At 50.2% G+C, this 17,515-nt stretch overlaps 1 protein-coding gene across 1 annotated transcript; it reads left to right on the forward strand.

Annotated features, from left to right (window-relative positions):
* Positions 1–8,111: 8,111 nt before the first annotated feature.
* On the forward strand, positions 8,112–12,780 carry LOC718159 (protein S100-A15A). The gene is made up of 3 exons (XM_077984573.1): positions 8,112–8,619; positions 9,788–10,017; positions 12,466–12,780. The coding sequence occupies exons 2-3, from the start codon at positions 9,868–9,870 to the stop codon at positions 12,640–12,642; spliced, it is 327 nt and encodes a 108-aa protein (XP_077840699.1). The 5' UTR covers positions 8,112–8,619; positions 9,788–9,867; the 3' UTR covers positions 12,643–12,780.
* Positions 12,781–17,515: the final 4,735 nt, after the last annotated feature.

Below are 17,515 nucleotides of genomic sequence, written 5' to 3' on the forward strand. Positions count from 1 at the left end.
CAGAAGCAGCCCCGGACACAAGGCCCCGCAGATGTGTCCAATAAACACTAACCTCCAGAAACAGGTGGCCAGCTTTATCTGGCTTGAAGACCATAATTTGATGATTCCTGATATAAACTATTTGAACAACACACTTAAATTTATTTACACACACATACATTCATAAATTCGTGCCCAACCATAGAGAATACACATAAATTTCAAACATACTTGAGACATCCAAAAAACTGATCATTTGTTTTTGCTAAAATGAAAATCTCAGCAAATTAGCTTTAATAGGGGCCTTATCTTTTGCACTTGCTGATCAGGTTGTACCCTGTGAGCCCTTCTCCTGTGTCATGTCTGGAACAAACACTCTCCATAAACCTGCCCCGCCCCATCACACATCCAACCTCCCAGCCACTGCTGATCCCCAGGAGAGCTCACAACAGGCTGGTCCTGAACAGGAATCTGGCTGGTTGGTATCTTCATCTCCTCCTTCTTTTGGGGGAGCTCCCCTCTCCCCAGTCTGAGATAGCGTCAACATCCTTCTGGATCTATTGAAGATCTCAAGTTGCTGAGGGAAGAGGACAGAAAACAATTTGTTCTTTTTGCTGTATTTTATCCATTCACTTATGCTATGAGTGCTGACTCTGTTCTGGGTGTGCGGATGTTGGGGTGGCAGGGAGATGGAATGGATGTGGACCGTGCTTTGACCAATGCTCTGGTCCCAGGAGAGAACTCCAATAAACCACTGGGTGTTGAGAGAGTGGAGCGGGACAGAGCCAGGAAGCCCCAGGTCCCCAGGCAGTTCAGTGGTCACTTTCTCTGTGAAGCCTTCTCCAGGCAGAGCCATCATCCCCATGTCCCTGCGCATCTCAGTGACAGCCCTGGCTGCACATACACTATGTTTGCTGCCACCTGGCCATGACTTATATTGTGCCCCCAGCCTCCAGTGCAGAGAACTCCATAAACATTGGCCGAACTAGCAAGTGAGGCAGGTGTCTTCAGAAAGGTTCAGATAAAGTGTGTGGGAATTCAGAACAGGGGAAATCACTTTTCAGGTGGGGGAGCCAGGGGAATTTTGTCGGGGCGCCCTTTCAATAGGCCATAGAGCACTTCCAGGAGCCACGGTGAGAGGGACAGGGCAGAGGGAGCCACAGGAATGTTCAGAGACAGCCAGCTGTTCTGTTTGGGGTCCTTCTGGGTGGTGTTGGCCGGCTGCATGTCTAGACTCGAGCAGCAGTTGGGAGAGCGGGACAGAGAGAGTTCCATGGTGTTCAGAAGAGATTATTCGGACTCAGTTCTGCTGTGAGCCACCTACAGTGGAGGATCCATCCACACTGGAGGAAGAGGACACCCAGCTGCAGCCCAGAGCCTGTGGTCCCACTGTTAGGTTTTGAAGGGAAGGCAAGGGTTAAAGAAAGACACAGAGAGAATCGGCGGCTCTATGGCAAGGCAGGTTTTCTGTCCAGCACAAGACCTGAGGAGGTGGGGGACCAGCTTAATGCCAGAACCCCTGCCGCTTACAGGCTGGGGTAATTTATAGGTCTAGGTGGGGGTCTGGGCAGTATGGCTTGCTCGCCGGGAGGATACTGATAAGATGTTCACACCATCGGGTGGTTTGGACCTTTTTCCCGCGGATGTGATAGGCTGTTCCTTGGACCTTTGCCCTGCAGGATACGATAGGGATGTTCCCTCAGTTGGGCCTTTGCCTGGCAGGGTATGATACGGGTGCTCTTGTGCCTTGTGGTCAGGCCCGAATCCACATGGAATGTTTCACTCTGACGAGGCTCCGCAAAATGGCAGGGGGCTTACAAAATGGTGCAGTTTGGACTAACACCCACCATCCCGTCTAGAATGGGTTTGCTGGGAGGATTTAGTGTGAATTCTGTTCGCCTGATAAAGGAGGTTGCTTTCTCGGAGGCCACACACACAGACAGTGCTGGGAAGTGACCCTTGTGTACCCCGAGAAATGTATCTATTCAACCAAATTTCACGTTGGCCATGATCATTCCTCACCTCACCCAAGTTTAAGAGGCTGGGCCCTGTAGGTTAAAACTGGCAAGCTGGAGAAAGCAGTGGAGGCCACTGCAGGAAGGTTCTCTGGCCAAGGGGGACCTTACAATTTTGACTTACAGTCAGGGCTGTTCCTGTTACAGTTGGCCCCAGTCAGAGGCCCAGGATGAAACTCTGGCCCTGAGCGCAGAGACTTGGTTTTCTGTTTCCCAAACTTCCACACGGTGGCGCCACCGAGCACCCACCGAGCACCCACCTCGCCCGGTTGCCGAGGGAGGCAGCACCACGTAGCTGGGTCCTTCGCGGTTTCCGCCCTTCCTCGAGTTGTGAGTCCCACGTCGGGCACCAATCTTGCACCTTTAAAAAAAAGAGATCTTCACCAAAAGCTTCTGAAAGGCAGAGGGCTTTTCTTAATTAATTTGTATTCTTTTCTCTCTCCAATGCCTACCAGAGGGCACTGCACAAAATCATATACTGGGGATGTAATTGTTAATCGAGTAAGTAGAAACAGGAACAAATTAAGATAATTAAATTTTTTGTAATGGTGGGTTAAGTAAATCTTGATGCCTGTACACATGGAATCCCTGTGATGATACGAAATGGACATTTGGTCTTTGTCCCTGTTCCTGACGCTGAGCGTCTGAAACCTCTGGAATCTCCTGAATGACAGGGGTGAGGGAGCGTCTTTTGTTACTCATAACAATCCCCTTCCAGCCATACTGAGTGTGTGCTAATGAAGTGACTCTTCGTGGACCCCTAGACAGCTTCAGGATGGGGCTGGTTGCCAGAGGAAGCAACCATGTGATTGGAGGGCTGGAGCTTTCAGCCCCAGGCTGGGCCTCCAGAGAGCTGCTGGGGCAGGACTTCAATCACCAGTGGCCAATTATTTAATCAACCATGCCGAAATAAAGTGACTGCCATAGAAACCCCAATCAATGGGGCTCAGAGAGCTGTCGGGCTGCTGAGCGGGTGGGGTGCCGGAAGGGTGGGCGCCTGGGGTGGGCCTGGGAGCTCAGTGCTGCCCCTCATACCCTCTGTGTCTCTTCCACGTGACTTTTCCTATGTTGTATTATTTGTAAAGTGCCTTATGCCTAAAGTGCCTCCTTGAGTCCCGTGACCCCTTGTAGCAGATTATCCAACCTGAGGAGGGTTTTTTAGGAACCTCCAATTTTAGCCAGTCAGTCAGAAGTATGGGAGGTCAGGTGCTGCGATTGGCATCTGAATTGGGGGCAGTGTTGTGGGGCTGAGCCTTCACCTTGTGGGGTCTGTGCTAACTCTAGGTAGTTAGGGTCAGAATGGAATTGCAGGATACCCCGGTGGTGTTCAGAGAGTTGGAGAATTGGTTGGTGTGGGGATTTTTAAAAAAAGGAAATATAACTCCCACACATTTGGAGTCAGAAGTGGTGTTAGGCAGAATGGTTCAGAAATTCCATATAATGTAGCTGTTTGGAATCAATCACTCAAAAATATTTAAGAATTGGGGAAATGTTTTAAACATAGTCCTAATTGAAAAAGCAGATGATAAAGCAGCTGGGAAAGGACAAGGCCGTGGCCCACAGGGTGGACTTGGAGTGGGGGTGGGGAGTGGGTTAATGGGACATGATTGCTCTGCGTGAGACAAGGCCACGGAACTCGGGAAACAAAGCTTGTGTTGAGCAAGAGTCATGTCAGATTTTGACAGGAGGCAGAACAGAGAGAAGATATCTTTACATAGGTGAAGCTTAGAGTTCGTGATAAAGTGTTCTCCGCCTTCATGTTCACAGTCAATTAATTTTCAACAAGCCTGCCAAGCCCATTCAATGGAGCAAGAATAGTCTTCAATAAACGGTGCCGAGACAAGTGGGCAGCCACATGCAAAATAATGAAGCCGTACCCCTTCCTTCCTTCGTACACACAAATTAACTCAAAATGGGTCACAGCCCTACACATAAGAGCTACAACTAAAACTCTTAGAAGAAAATATAGAAGTAAATGTTCAAGACGGAGGGCTTGAATGTCTTTGCATATGCTATTGAGGCTTTATGACTTTACTTTCCACCGTTAGACCTACAATCCACTTGGAATTGTCGTTTTGTCTGCTTGTGAGGTCTAGTTTCATGAGAATGAGCATCCAATTGATCCCATAAAATGTATCGAAAAGCTTGTGTTCAGCAGTGCCACTTTTGTCACAGAATAAATATACTACACGTGTGTGTCTTTTTCCCAGGCCTCTATTTAGTTCTGTTGATCTGTTTGTCCTTGAACCTGCCGGGCAGTATCTTAGTTACCGGAGTTATTATGATAAATCTTAATGTCTAGTACTGTGGATCCTCCCATGTCTTTTCTTTTTCATGATTCTCTTGGCTACTCTTGGCCTGGCTATATACTTTTTAGAGTTAACTTGTCAATTTCTATAATTTCAGTAAGAGTTTTGGGATTGGGATTGCACTGAATCTATGTTACATTTGGGAAAATGCCAGCTTTACAATAGCATATAAAGCTACTATGAACATGGCATATCCCTTACTAAAAATCTTTTAGTGGCTTCCTATCCTGCTTAAAGTCCAAATTTTGCAAAGTCCTCATTGGCTTGTCCTCTGCCTGCCCCTCAGACCTCATCTCCTGTCTCTCTGGGCTCCATTTACACCACTCCAGCCCTTCTTTCTGCCCGTCCATCAGCCCAGGCTGGCTCCCACCTGAGCACCTCTGTTCCAGCTCTTTCCTCTAACCATGGGGCCCTTCTCCTGCTCTCCCCAACGTTGGATTCCCTGTTATTCGGGGACAAGGTAATGTAGTGGATGAGAACGGGTATGTGGGGCCCATGGGCCTGGGTTTGAAACGTGCCTCTGCATTACTAGCTGTGTCCCTATCATGCTCCTGTAATTGTCATTCTTTGGTCTTCTTCAGCAATTGTTAAGAAGACAAGATGAATGGGTGGATGTAATGGGGCAGTGCTCAGCAAAGAAGAAGAACTTAATACTGTTAATCATCTTCTCACTCTCCAGCAACCTCCTGGTCCTACAGAAGCAGCCTAGGGACTCCCTATGCTCGAATCTTACTCTTATTCCCTACACGGCAATAACGCACCCTTTCTTTCTCTTTATCACATTCTCTGTGAGGGTTCTAATGCATCTAGCAGCTCCCCCTTCAAGCACAGCCCATCTAACACACATTTCAGATACTCTTGAGGCTGTTGACTGGGATATCAAGTTGCTCCAATCCTAAAGATAATACAGGTCTGGAGAGAAGCAAATAGGTATATGCTGGTGAGAACTGGCAAAAATCCCTCAATATGCCATCAGTATAACCCGCTTCATCGTCAAGTACCATACGACATTTCTTTACTTTTTAAGGTAATTACTTGATCCTTTCCACCACCACCTCACCGCTGTCTTAGTCAGAAATTGAATATTATCCTTCTTGAAGTATTTCCAATCTTTGAGGTGTCTAAAACCCTGGTTGCAGCAGGAGCGGGGGTGGGGGTGCTTCAGGACCAGTTTCAGATAACCTCCTTTCTCAATTTCACCAGAAAGCGCTACTCCTTTGCTGTACTGGCTTCTGGATGTCACAGGACATTGCTTTCAGTGACTGGTCTGCGCACTGGAAAGACATGAAGATTGTGTCTGTCAAGATCACAATCTTGCCCTGGCCATGGGTGGTTGGGTTATGACATGGGAGATGCATGTTTGGCACCATGTTTATGGCTTTTTTCTAAGTACAGTACCCTGAAGTTTTGGCTAGATGTCTGTCTCCACCTACAGACTATGAGTTATTCAATTCATTTCCACCCCCTTTCTCCACAGCACCTAGCACAGGGGCACCTAGCACCTAACACGTGGCAAAATTCTGATAAACATTAAGGAAGAGTTGACATTAAAATGTATAAATAAAAGTAATTTAATGTCCAACAATAATGGATTCATAAGACAAATTCTGATAAATGCAAACAGATGATCGCAATGTACTCGCTAAAAATCAGGCTAGCATTGATTAAGCATGTGAGATGTTCACAGCATAACATCAAGCAAAAAGTGCAGTTACAGCGCAGCTGTGCAAGGGATCATCACTGGGTATTGGCATGGTGTAAGGGGTTGTTTTTTCCCAGAGTGAACAGAGGGTAGGGAGAAAAGGAGTGCAGTCTGCCCCCCATCCCCAGCCATAGGTCAGAAATGAAGTTTCTGCTGAACAACAAGCTATTATCCAGCAATTGTCCAATGGTGAACCACATGGGTATACCAAATTTATTAATTAGATAGTTTTAAGGTTTTGTTTTTATTTTTGTTTCTTGGTTATAGACATTGCCATGGTGGACATTTTTCTGATTATTGTTTTTAACATCTGCTTAATTAACTGTTTCGGGATAAATTGCCAGGGTAATGCTGGCTGAATCAAAAAATTCAGTGCAATCTTTTGTGGCTTTAGCTTGGCAATGCTGAGAAATTCAAGTCATGTTTTTAGTTTAGAAACAAAGTGTATTGATGAAGCACTTGTTTGCTGGGGAAATCACTATGTTGAGTAGATAAAGGCTCACTCAGCAAACTGGAAAAGCTGTTGGCTTCAGTATCTACCTATGATTTTCTCTCCAACCTTCAGGGATGCATAGATGGAGTCTCTGGTTTGATGACCTGTCCTTTGGCGCCCCCTTCTGGAAGACTCAGTCATCAGCCTGTGTGGGCCCTCCCAAGAGAGCTGTGTGGGGTGAAATGGGGCCAAGTAGAAGGGGCCAGCTGGGAGAAGTCTTGTGTTGGGGTGAGTTGGCAGAGGGGACCCCACCCATCACTCACACAAGGGCCCAGGTAGCATCTGTAAGGATGTCGAGCCTGAAGGTCTGGCCCGCTAAGAGTAGGGTGACTTCCACATTGCAGTTGGTGATTTACTAATGAACAAATCTGGTTCTACCACTTCTCTTTCACCTCCCATCCATCACTCAACTGATTTAAAAAATCCTCTATTAGCTTCCTCTCTTGTTTGTGTATCACAGTCTTGCCCTGGCCGTGGGTGGTGGGGGTTGTGAGGTGGGGGTGCATGTTTGGCACCAAGTCTGTGGTGCTTTTCTAAGTACAGTACCTCGGAGTTTTGACTAGATGTCTGCCTCCACTGACAGACTATGAGCTGGATAGGATAAAGTCCCAGCTATAGCTTGGCACAGAGTCTTCCGGTCTTGTCTCCCTCCTGCCTCTCCAGCCTTGTTTCTTCTAACTTCTTATGGTGCACCCTGTGGACTCCATCCCCTGAGCAGGCCGCACTCTTTTTTATTTTATTTTATTTTTATTTATACTTTAAGTTCTAGGGTACATGTGCACAATGTGCAGGTTTGTTACATATGTATACATGTGCCATGTTGGTGTGCTGCACCCATTAACTCGTCATTTACATTAGGTTTTTCTCCTAATGCTACTCCTCCCCGCTCCCCCCACCCCTTGACAGCCCCCAGTGTGTGATGTTCCCCTTCCTGTGTCCAAGTGTTCTCATTGTTCAGTTCCCACCTATGAGTGAGAACATGTGGTGTCTGGTTTTCTGTTCTTGCAATAGTTTGCTGAGAATGATGGCTTCCAGCTGCATCCGTGTCCCTACAAAGGACATGAACTCATCCTTTTTTATGGCTGCATAGTATTCCATGGTGTATATGTGCCACATTTTCTTAATCCAGTCTATCATTGATGGACATTTGGGTTGGTTCCAAGTCTTTGCTATTGTGAATAGTGCTGCAATAAACATACGTGTGCATGTGTCTTTATAGCAGCATGATTTATAATCCTTTGGGTATATACCCAGTAATGGGATGGCTGGGTCAAATGGTATTTCTAGTTCTAGATCCTTGAGGAATCACCACACCGTCTCTTTTGCAACCCTAGGCCTTTGCCTGTGCCGTGTCCTCTGTCTGGAGCGCCTGGTCCTCCTTTCCTCCGTGCAACTCAAAATGTCTCTTCCAGTCGCAGCTGAAATATGACCTCCCTAAGGAAGTCCCCCTCAACTCCCCAGGCGGAAGGTGTTCCTTTCTGGGTGCCTGGAGCACCTGTCTGTGTCACTCAGTTGGCTTCCACGTGCCTAGTGACAGTGTGTGACTGTCCCCTCACACGTCCCCACCCTGTGAGCTGGCCCTGTGTCTGATGCATATTGCCTAGCAGAAGGCCTGGCACACTGTAGGCACTCAAGAATGTTTTTTGAATGAATGAAGGAATGAATGTGCTTCATGACGGTGGAGTTTGGGGGTTCGCTAATTGAGGGAGGACACCCCAGGGAGATGTAGTTAAGTGTGTGTCTGACCCCACCAAAGCCCTGGAGGTGGGAGGACAAGCTCTGAGGCAGGGAGACGATAATGGGACCTTTTGTGATTCTTAGATGCTTCAGATCCTGCTCCCAGGGATGTGGGCTCCTGAAACTGGTTGAGTTAATCTTAGCAAGTTAAGTGTTGTGATGTCACCTGAGGAATGCAATTAAGGCTCAGTCCTGCTGCTGAAGGACCTGTGAAGCATCACAACACTGGCTGCCATAATTGGAGGCGCTGAGGATGGGTGGGATGTGGGGCTTGGTGGTGGGTTCCCGGCTCACACAGCTGCCTCCTGCCTGAGCGCTGGGGAATCTCTGGGATCAACTACAGGTTGGATCTGTGGTTTTGGATCCTCACCTCAACAGTGACAGGTCAGTGCCTCTTCCAAGAGAATTGTGGGGTGAGGGTCTGTGTTGGGTCTGTGCAGGTTCTAAAAAGCAGAGGTGGGTACAGCTTACTTGTTTTAGAGAACATGTACAGTGTGGATGGACATCCTAACAGTACAATTGTGGCCCAAGCGGGGTGTAGGACCTGAACTGAAAGCAAGCCTTTGGGCTTGTTCCCAAAGACATGGGTTTGAGCAAAGCTCCAGGTAGATCGGTTGTGTGATCTTGGGGAAATTGCTCATCCTTTCTGGGTTTCATTTTTCCCTTAGGAAAATGGGAGTAATGATGCCTGCTTCCTATGGTCCGCGTGAGGGTTACGTGGGATATGGGATAATTTGTATAAAGTGTTCACCTGGTGCCAGGCTGGTTCCACGAGCGGTGGAAGCAGCAGTTGTCCTGATTCCTATCTGCAGAGTCCAGGGAGCACCGCTGACTTGACAGGGAGATCTTGTCGCCCGAAAACTGGGGTCTCATCTCCACAGGAAGTGGGGAGTGGAAGGTCACAGGCATCAGGGCACCAGAGAGGAGCGGCACAGAGGCTCCGGGGGGGCCGTGGGATGTAAGGGCTGAAGGGATGGTGCTGATGGCATGGGGACTCCCTTTGGAGAGGGTGGCACAGTGTGGTGGCAGCAGGAAGACAGGTGGGATCCACTTGCTGCCTGTACATTCAACTGGGAAAGAAAACAATCGCTCAGGAGCAGGGCCCAGTTTTCCACATAGTGTGGTTATTCTAATATTGTTTGTCGCACAAGACAGCTTATGGTAGTGCAGATTCTGCCTTTTCAAGGGTTTAAAAGTGTTTCTATTGGAAAACAACACAAACACTGACTTGCTTCAGAGTCTTTAGTTTCTCCCCATTCTTGACTTGAGGCATCTGCTAAATTGGGGTAGGTTGGAGGGAGGAGGATGCAGCTCCTGTGTCCAGGAACCCCTCAGTCCCAGCAAACAGAGTCCTGTCTTGAGAATTTTCAGGGAAGCATCTTGCAGGGCAGCGACTTTGCGTCACGTTTGCACGGGGTCGGATGAGTGCAGGGGTCCTGGTGGCCTGAGACTGGGTGTGGGAATGTGGGCAGGTACAAGAGGGAGAAGGCTCTTGGAGGAAGCACCATCTGCTGTGGACTGGCTGGGACAAGGTGCTGCTCTCTCCTCCCAGATTCTCCACCCACTGTCCCCGGCTGCTGCACCCCTGCACCTCCACGTCTGCCCCCTGCCCGGGGCCAGGGCCCAGCAGTCATGACAGACACCCCAGTGGAGGAATCCCTCTTCCAAATCATCCACTGCTTCCACCAGTATGCAGCCCGGCAAGGCGATGTGGAGACCCTGTCCCTGCAGGAGTTGCAGGCCCTGCTCGTGGACAACGTGCCCCGCTTCATGGACAGCTTGGTACGCAGGGTCTGGGATCAGGGTGGGGGTTGAAGTGGGGCCCAGGCACCAATACAGGGTGGATTCTGGGGTGGCAAGTGAGTGTTGAAAGCAAATGCTGAGGTTATTACAGAGGGCGCTGTCTCTCATGAGAATCTTTTTTTTTTTTTTTTTTTTTTCTGGAGATGGAACCTGACTCTGTCGCCCAGGCTGGAGTGCAGTGGCGCAATCTCTGCTCCCTGCAACCTCCGCTTCCCAGGTTCAAGTGATTCTCGTGCCTCAGCCTCCTGAGTAGCTGGGATTATAGGCGGCCACTATCACGCCTGGCTATTTTTTTGTATTTTTAGTAGAGATGGGGTTTCACCATGTTGGCCAGGCTGGTCTTGAACTCCTGGCCTCAAGCAATCCACCCGCCTTAGCCTCCCAAAGTGCTGGGATTACAGGTGTGAGCAACCGTGCCTGGCCCTGAGAATCTTTAATTCACGGGACGGCGGGATCTGTGGCCACAGTGGAGTGGCCCCAGCACAGCTGTGTTTCTTGTCCTTCCCTCTCCCAGAACTCCCTGCCTGGCCTCCCTCCAGCCCAAACTTAGCTGATTTCCTGGAACTCAGTCCTAACTCCAAACCTGTTTATGCCTCTGCCCATCTACTTCCTGAGTACAGGCCCTCCACCTCCCCTCTGCCCACAGGCTCATCGAGGCAGTGCCTCTGCCCCTCACCCCATGCCACCTTCCAAGCCCTTTGAATTTAGCCCATTCTCCTGGGCTGCACAAGCCTGGGCCTCCTGCTCCCATGCATGGGGGAGGCATAGCAGGAGCTGCAGTGGCCCCCCTAACCAGAGTAGGAGTAGGGTGGGGTGGGGTTAGGAAATATTACTTCCCCTTCCACCTCCTGTCCCCAGAATCTCTCAGATCTGGACAGGCCCAGTTCCCAAATCCAGGCTTCGACAGCCCTCAGGCCCTACCCATCTTCTTTGTCATCAGACCCAGACCCATGATTACTGGGCTCCTTGGGACCTGCAAGGCCTGCAAGGGTGTCTGTGGGGGTGCTCCTGTCTAGCCATGCCCCGGGGTGTCTGGACTGTCATCTCCAGAGGACTTCTGGTCCATCCTGACTCAAGGCCACTCCATCCAGGAAAACGCTCTTCTTTGGTCACTTCCCGTCTGCCCAGCCTTGCCTCTGCTTACTGGAGTGTTACTCTGAGGGCTGTAGAGAGGGACGGAGCGAGGGGGAAGTGATTGTGGGTGGTCCTGTTTCCAGGAAACCTTGTCCTTTCTAGGGCAAACTGTACCAGGACGGCCCGGACCCTGCACTCATGGGACTCAAAGCCCCACCAGGGTACAGGGCCCTTGGGGACAGACCCTGGACACAGGGCAGCCCTGGGGAAGGTGGGCCGAGGTGAGGGAAGCTGTGAGAGCCTGTCCCAGGCGGGAAGCCTCCAGCTCCTCTCTGGGTGACCAGCTTTGTGGAACAGTTAAGAACACAGGAACAGGTGGTGGGGGTGGGCCCTGAGGAGACAGAGGCTGCAAACCTGCCCACAGCTGCTTCCCCCAAATGGTTTCTAGGGCTTCACACTGGCTCCTCATGCCCACCAGCCAAATCTTGCTGAAAGCTGCCTCATCTGCCCTGCCCAGTGCTCCCGATGTCCACCTCGTGTCTTCCCGCTCTGTCCCTGTGCTGTGCTCTGGCCTGTGACTTTCTTCATGCTGTTCCTTCCAGCTCAAATGCGTCTTTCCTCTCCTCTACGATCCCCATTTCTCAGCCCTCAGGGCCATATCTGGGCCACCTGCCTCGGAACAACCTGGACAGCTCCAGGGCTCCTGGCTTTGTCCTTTCCCTCGTTCTGCGCTCTATGTGGGCCCGGTGCCCGGGGGTCAGAGGTTCGCATGCTATGCCTCTGCCTGGGAATTGCTCCCGAAGCAGGCAAATGCACAGGCATGCAAACCTCTGCCCCCCTGGGCACTAGCCTTGCAGCAGCGCTGGGGATGCAGACTTGAGGGCCAGGTCGACTCTGCTCCTGGGGAGCTCCCAGTGTGGAGGAGGAAGGCACCGCCCTGCCTTGAGGAAGCCCTGGCTGGGATGTCCCTCCAGAGGAGCCTCCAGCCCAGCTGTGAAGAGAGGCATAAACAGCTGCTGCCGGTGGATGCAAAATCGTCTGGGATGCCAGGGCTGCCTGGGCACTGAACACAGTTAACCATCAGTGGTGCCCAGTTTACCTCCTTTGTCTGCACACATGCAGCTGGCTCCAGGCTTGGTTATGGGGGCACCCACCATGCCCCTGTCTCTTGAGCCTGATTTTGCAGCATTCAGAGTCCTAGTCACTGACTATTGGAGTGAGGAGTCATTTCCTGTAAGCCCTTGCAGGCAAGGCCAGGCCACAGTTACCCCATCCCCTCCCAGTGGGCTGTGGGGAGCCTGGCAGGTGGGCTGCAGGCCTGGGTGGGTGGTTGACACTCTGCCCGCTTCTCAGGGCCGGAAGGAGCCGTACTATATCACAGAACTGTTCCAGGCTGCAGACAAGAACAAGGACAACCAGATCTGCTTCGATGAGTTCCTCTACATCTTGGGAAAGCTGGTGAAGGACTACCACCTGCAGTACCACCGGCAGCTGTGCGCTCACCACTGTGCTCGACACAGCCTCTACTAGAGGGAGCTCAGGCAGCCTCCTGCCCACCGGAGCCTGACCCAGGAGGAGGTGTGGCCTGGCTATCAGGAACTGAAAGGAGAACCCAGCTGTGTGTGTCTCTGTGTGTGTGCACATGTCTGTACCTGTCTGTGGAAAGGAGAGCCGTGTGAGAGAGAATAAAGCAATTTCATACATATTTCCAAGGATTTGTCAGTATGTGGTTCTGGGCTTCACCTACAATCCAGAAAAAGAAGTTTCAGTCCCAACCTGGGAAAGATCTATTTTAGATGAATGAAATAGCCCTTGCCTCCAGGAAGCTCCTGTTTGAGTGGAAGAAACAGCTTCTATCTCCAGGGAGCCCCGTCTGAGGGGGCAGACACGCTCCTACCTCCAGGGAGCCCCTGTCTGAGGGGGAGATACAGCTTATATCTCCAGGGAGCCCCTGTTTGAGGGGGAGATACAGCTTATATCCCCAGGGAGACCCTGTCTGAGGGGGGAGACACGCTCCTATCCCCAGGGAGCCCCTGTCTGAAGGGGAGACACAGCTTATATCTCCAGGGAGACCCTGTCTGAGGGGGAGACACAGCTTATTCCTCTAGGGAGTTTATATCTGATGGGGGAGACACCACGTCTGATTCCAGGGGGCCCCATCTGATGGGGAGACAGTCCCCACCTGCAGTGTTCAGCCTGAGAAGGAAGAGTCTCCTTCCCTGGGGAGATAGACAGCGAGGCCTCATCCATGGTCACTCACTCACCCACCACGCAGGTGGTAGCACGGGGTGAGGGTAGGGGTGAACTAACATGCCCCTCTGACAGCATCCCTACTCTGAAAGAGAGCCTCAAGAACCGGCGAGCAAGGGTGGGGCTGAGCCTGGGACGAGACCAGGATAAGGAGGCAGGTGCATTTCTAGCAGAGGGAACAACAGTAGAAAATCATAAAGTATGTCCGGGAGCAACAGAAAGTTTGCTCAGAAATTAGCGTTCATGGAGAAAAGAGTAGAAAGTCAGCTTGAATGGGTGGGTTAGGACCAGAGTCTGGAAGTCCCTGAAAACTGAGCATTGGAATTTGGACGGTATCCTTTTGGTAAGGGATCCTGAGTTGTTAAGTGTGGGGAAGGGGTGAGGGCCCTGGGACCAGCTCTGCTTTAGGAAACTAGTGGTGGGGGTTTGGGGTGGAGGAAGACAGAGCAGACCTGCAGAGGCTAGCTGGAGGCTGTGAAGAAGAGGTAAACAGCTTCATGGGGACGGAAGCGAGGAGGCATCAGAAAAGGCAGAACGTCAAAGCCCAGACCTGGGCACAGACTGAGGGAGAGGAGGATCCAGAATGAGCTGGAGGTTTCAGGCGCTGGCGATTGGCATGGGACTTTGGTGCCTGGGTGGGAGCCAGTCTGCAGGGAAAATTGTGTGCTGGGTTTGCACATGCTGAGTCAGACACTGACAGGAGCTGAGCCAACAATCCAGCCTGGCAGAACCACAGAAACCTGTTAAGGGAACAGCAATGAGTAGAACCTGGGTGACAGTCAACCCAGGAAGGCTTCCTGGAGGAGAGAAGGGTTGAGTCTGTTTTTTTCTACAACATGATGATGGATGTGAGGCTTACTTCTCACCGAGGGCTATTCATGACCCACTGATCCAAGTCCTCCGGTGTCCCTGACACCACCCACCTGAGACCTGCCCCTGCGCTTGCTCTGTTTCTTTTTCCTCTTCCTCTCTCCTGGGACATCAGGAAATTAATGCAGAATCTCTTAGGGAGGGTCTCCTCTGCCTTCAGGAACTGCCAGAGCCCATTTTAATGGGTTGTTTTCTTCTGAGGGTTGGTCTGGGAACCGGTGTCCTGAGCTTACTGAGATAGAAATCATGGATTTTGAAAGAGTGATGGAAGGTGATGCACCACCTGTGCACAGGACTGCAGGGTCACTTAAGAAACTTGGTCTGGTTCCCTCTCCATCTGGTCCTTTGCGCCAAACGTGGTGGGTTGTCCCTGGAGCTGAGCTGGAGACCTTTTTTCTCATCAGTCAGGCTCTGGGGCAGAATTTGCCCCCGTTTGCTCCAGACCTGGCCTGCTGTCCCTCCCACACTTGCCATCAGCTTAGTTTGCCTTTCAGGACCCTCCTTGGGAGATGTCTGCACCCCATTCCCCTTTTCATTCTCTCCTGTGGAGGGGCATCTTCTGCTGCACTGTGCTTGTTTTGTACTCTCCACCGAGACAGGATCTCAGCGTCCCCATAAACGCTCAGCAGGTGCTTGGGGAAGGAATGCAGAATTGGAGCCCATGGGACTGGAATTGATGACCTGGATCTGTGCTCCTTCCCGCAGGCCCCTGGCTGTGTCTAGAGGCATGAAGACCATTGCCTGAGTTACTTAGGCCACTCTTCTTCCAGGCCCAGGGGAGAAATGTCTGTCTCACCTGAGAGGTGCTGGGCTCCACAGGCATTGAGTACGAAGCAGGGGCGCCCAGCCTGAGCCCTCCCTGCCCCTCTCCTGCCCCCTTCTGGGGGTTTCTTCACCAGCTCTGCCTGCTCTGTCCTCATTTCCTTGGCCCCAGGATTGGGCCTGTCAGGTCTGTTGGGACACACCCAGGGACTGAGCCCTTTCCTGTAAACATGACCAGGTTCTGCTCCCTCTAGGTTGCCCCATGTCCGCCAGGCTGCTTACAGCCTCTGCCTTTCCCCCCATATGCTTACCCAAGTCCTGATACCTTTTGCTGCAAGGTCAGTTCAGCCTGGCTCCTGCTGCCCCAAAAGCACCCAAGGCTGTCTGTCCAGGGGCACAGTTTCTGGGGAGGGGGCGACATTCCATGATCTTGCCGATCAACCTGTACATGGTGTGGGGAGGAGGTCACCACTCGGGACTCCCTCAATGGACCTGGGAAAGGACTTGGAGTAATGCCCTATGCCTCAGTTTCCCCATCTGCCAAATAGGGATAATTATGCTTGTAATGTCCACATCACAAGGTTTCTGGGAATATCAAATGAGTCAGTGGATGCAAAATACTTTGAAAATATGATGCGGTGCTTTGAGGCAGGTCCTGTTAGGCCAGGTCACATAGGACAGTACGTGGTGAATAATAGGTATTAACCAAGGGTGGATCCTTGGTTGACAACTTGTCATGTCAGATATGGCGTTGTTTTCCTATAAGAGCTTGATTCACCTTTTGTCAAGGAAGTTAGACTGCATTTGGTTGATGAATTGATACCCTGCCTTCTTCCAGAAATGATTTAAGATGGCTGAGTGTGATAAAGAGAATTTCCGCCTTGGATAAGGGAAAGGCCAAACTTAATTTTGTATTCATTTATCCCCTCAATAAGTATTAATTGAACACTTAGTAGGTGCCAGGCCCTAGGGTTGTGAAAAGAAATGTGATTTCTTTTCTAAATGGTCTCCTGGTCCCAGAGAAAAGACAGAAAATAAACAAATGAATCATAACATAGCAGGGCAAATGCTGTGATGGGTAAGGATTTGGGTAGTGTGGAGGAGAGAAGAATTAACTCTGCATTGATGGCGTGAAGGCAGGCAGATCAGGGATGGACTTGGAGCGGATGATGCCTGAGCTGGATCAGGAAGGGTGAGGAGGACATTACCGGGACAAAAGACATTACAGGCGGGAATAGGAAGTGGATGCTGTCACATCACATCATGAGTCACTCAATCATTTGATACGCTGAATTACTAAGTCTCCCTGTGGGGCTCAGTTTCCTCATCTGTACAATAGGCATTGTAATAGTACATACATCACTGGGTTAGTGTGAGAATTAAATGATCAATGCAAATAATGCAACTAATCTAAGTGAGCACTTAGAATAGTTCCTGGATGTGGAAAATGCCCAGTGAGTGTTAACTAGTATTTTGCCATGATTTGCTCTGATCAGTGATTGTGGCTGCTGTTATCGTGTGTGCTGGACTCTGTGCTGGGTCTCCAGTGGCTCACATCCAGAGAGAGCTGGATTTATTTTGGAGGGTGAAAGGCTCCCTGTGTGTTTATACAATGGCTCAGGCCCTTGTGCAGTGCAGAGGGACCCCAAGAAGCCTCCATCTCCCAGGGCATGGTGCATCCCCAGCTTCACAGAGCAGGAGAGCTGTGGAGGAGTGTGGGCAGCAGGGTAGGAATGGATTTAGCCCTTGGCAACAACACACGTCCCCACAAAACATTTTCTTCATCCATTCATCTGTTGAGGGACACTTGGGTCGCTTTCACCTTTTGGCTCTTGTGAATAATGCTGCTATGAACATGAAGGTATAAGCACCTGTTTGAATCTCCCTGCATTCAATTCTTTTGCATATATACCAGGAGCAGAATTACTGGATCATGTGGTAATTCTGTGTTTATTTATTTGAGGAACAAACTTGCAGTTTTCCATTGCAGCTGCACTATTTTACATTCCCACCAACAGTGCATTCGGCTTCCGATTCTCTATGCCCTCGCCAACACTTGTTATTTTCTGGGTTTTAAAAGAAGTAGTAGTCATCCTGGTGGGTGTCAGGTGGTATCTCATTGTCGTTCTGCTCCATGTTTTCCTAATGATTAGTAATTTTCATGTGCTTATTGGCCATTTGTATATCTTAATTTTGAGTCTTTTCCCCATTTTTTGATTGGTTTGTTTGTCTTTTGTTGTTGAGTTATAGGGATTCTTTTATATTCTGGATATTAATCCATTATCAGATATTTGTTTTACAAATATTTTCTTTGTAACAACAGAAACACACCACAGTCTTCAGGGTTGGAAGCCAGTTAATCTTAGTGGCATTTTGTTAGTGGTGGGGAGAGGATTTGTTTCTCCTGAAATCCTGGGGAATTGACCACCTCCTCTTCTCCTCTTAGGCATGAAGCATGTCTAGCTTCTCCAAAGAACCCCTCCCCTCCACTACCTCAGAGTTAGCTTCCTCTCTTCAGCCT

The sequence above is a fragment of the Macaca mulatta genome, chromosome 1 (genome assembly GCF_049350105.2).
Source record: "Macaca mulatta isolate MMU2019108-1 chromosome 1, T2T-MMU8v2.0, whole genome shotgun sequence".
In the NCBI taxonomy this organism is placed as follows: domain Eukaryota; kingdom Metazoa; phylum Chordata; class Mammalia; order Primates; family Cercopithecidae; genus Macaca; species Macaca mulatta.

What these genes read in the sequence shown, in the direction of transcription:
- LOC718159 (XM_077984573.1), top strand. Translation starts at nt 9,868, where the DNA reads ATGACAGACACCCCAGTGGAGGAATCCCTCTTCCAAATCATCCACTGC. An exon ending in CCCGCTTCATGGACAGCTTG is followed by an intron (nt 10,018 to 12,465) that starts GTACGCAGGGTC and finishes CCCGCTTCTCAG; the next exon opens with GGCCGGAAGGAGCCGTACTA.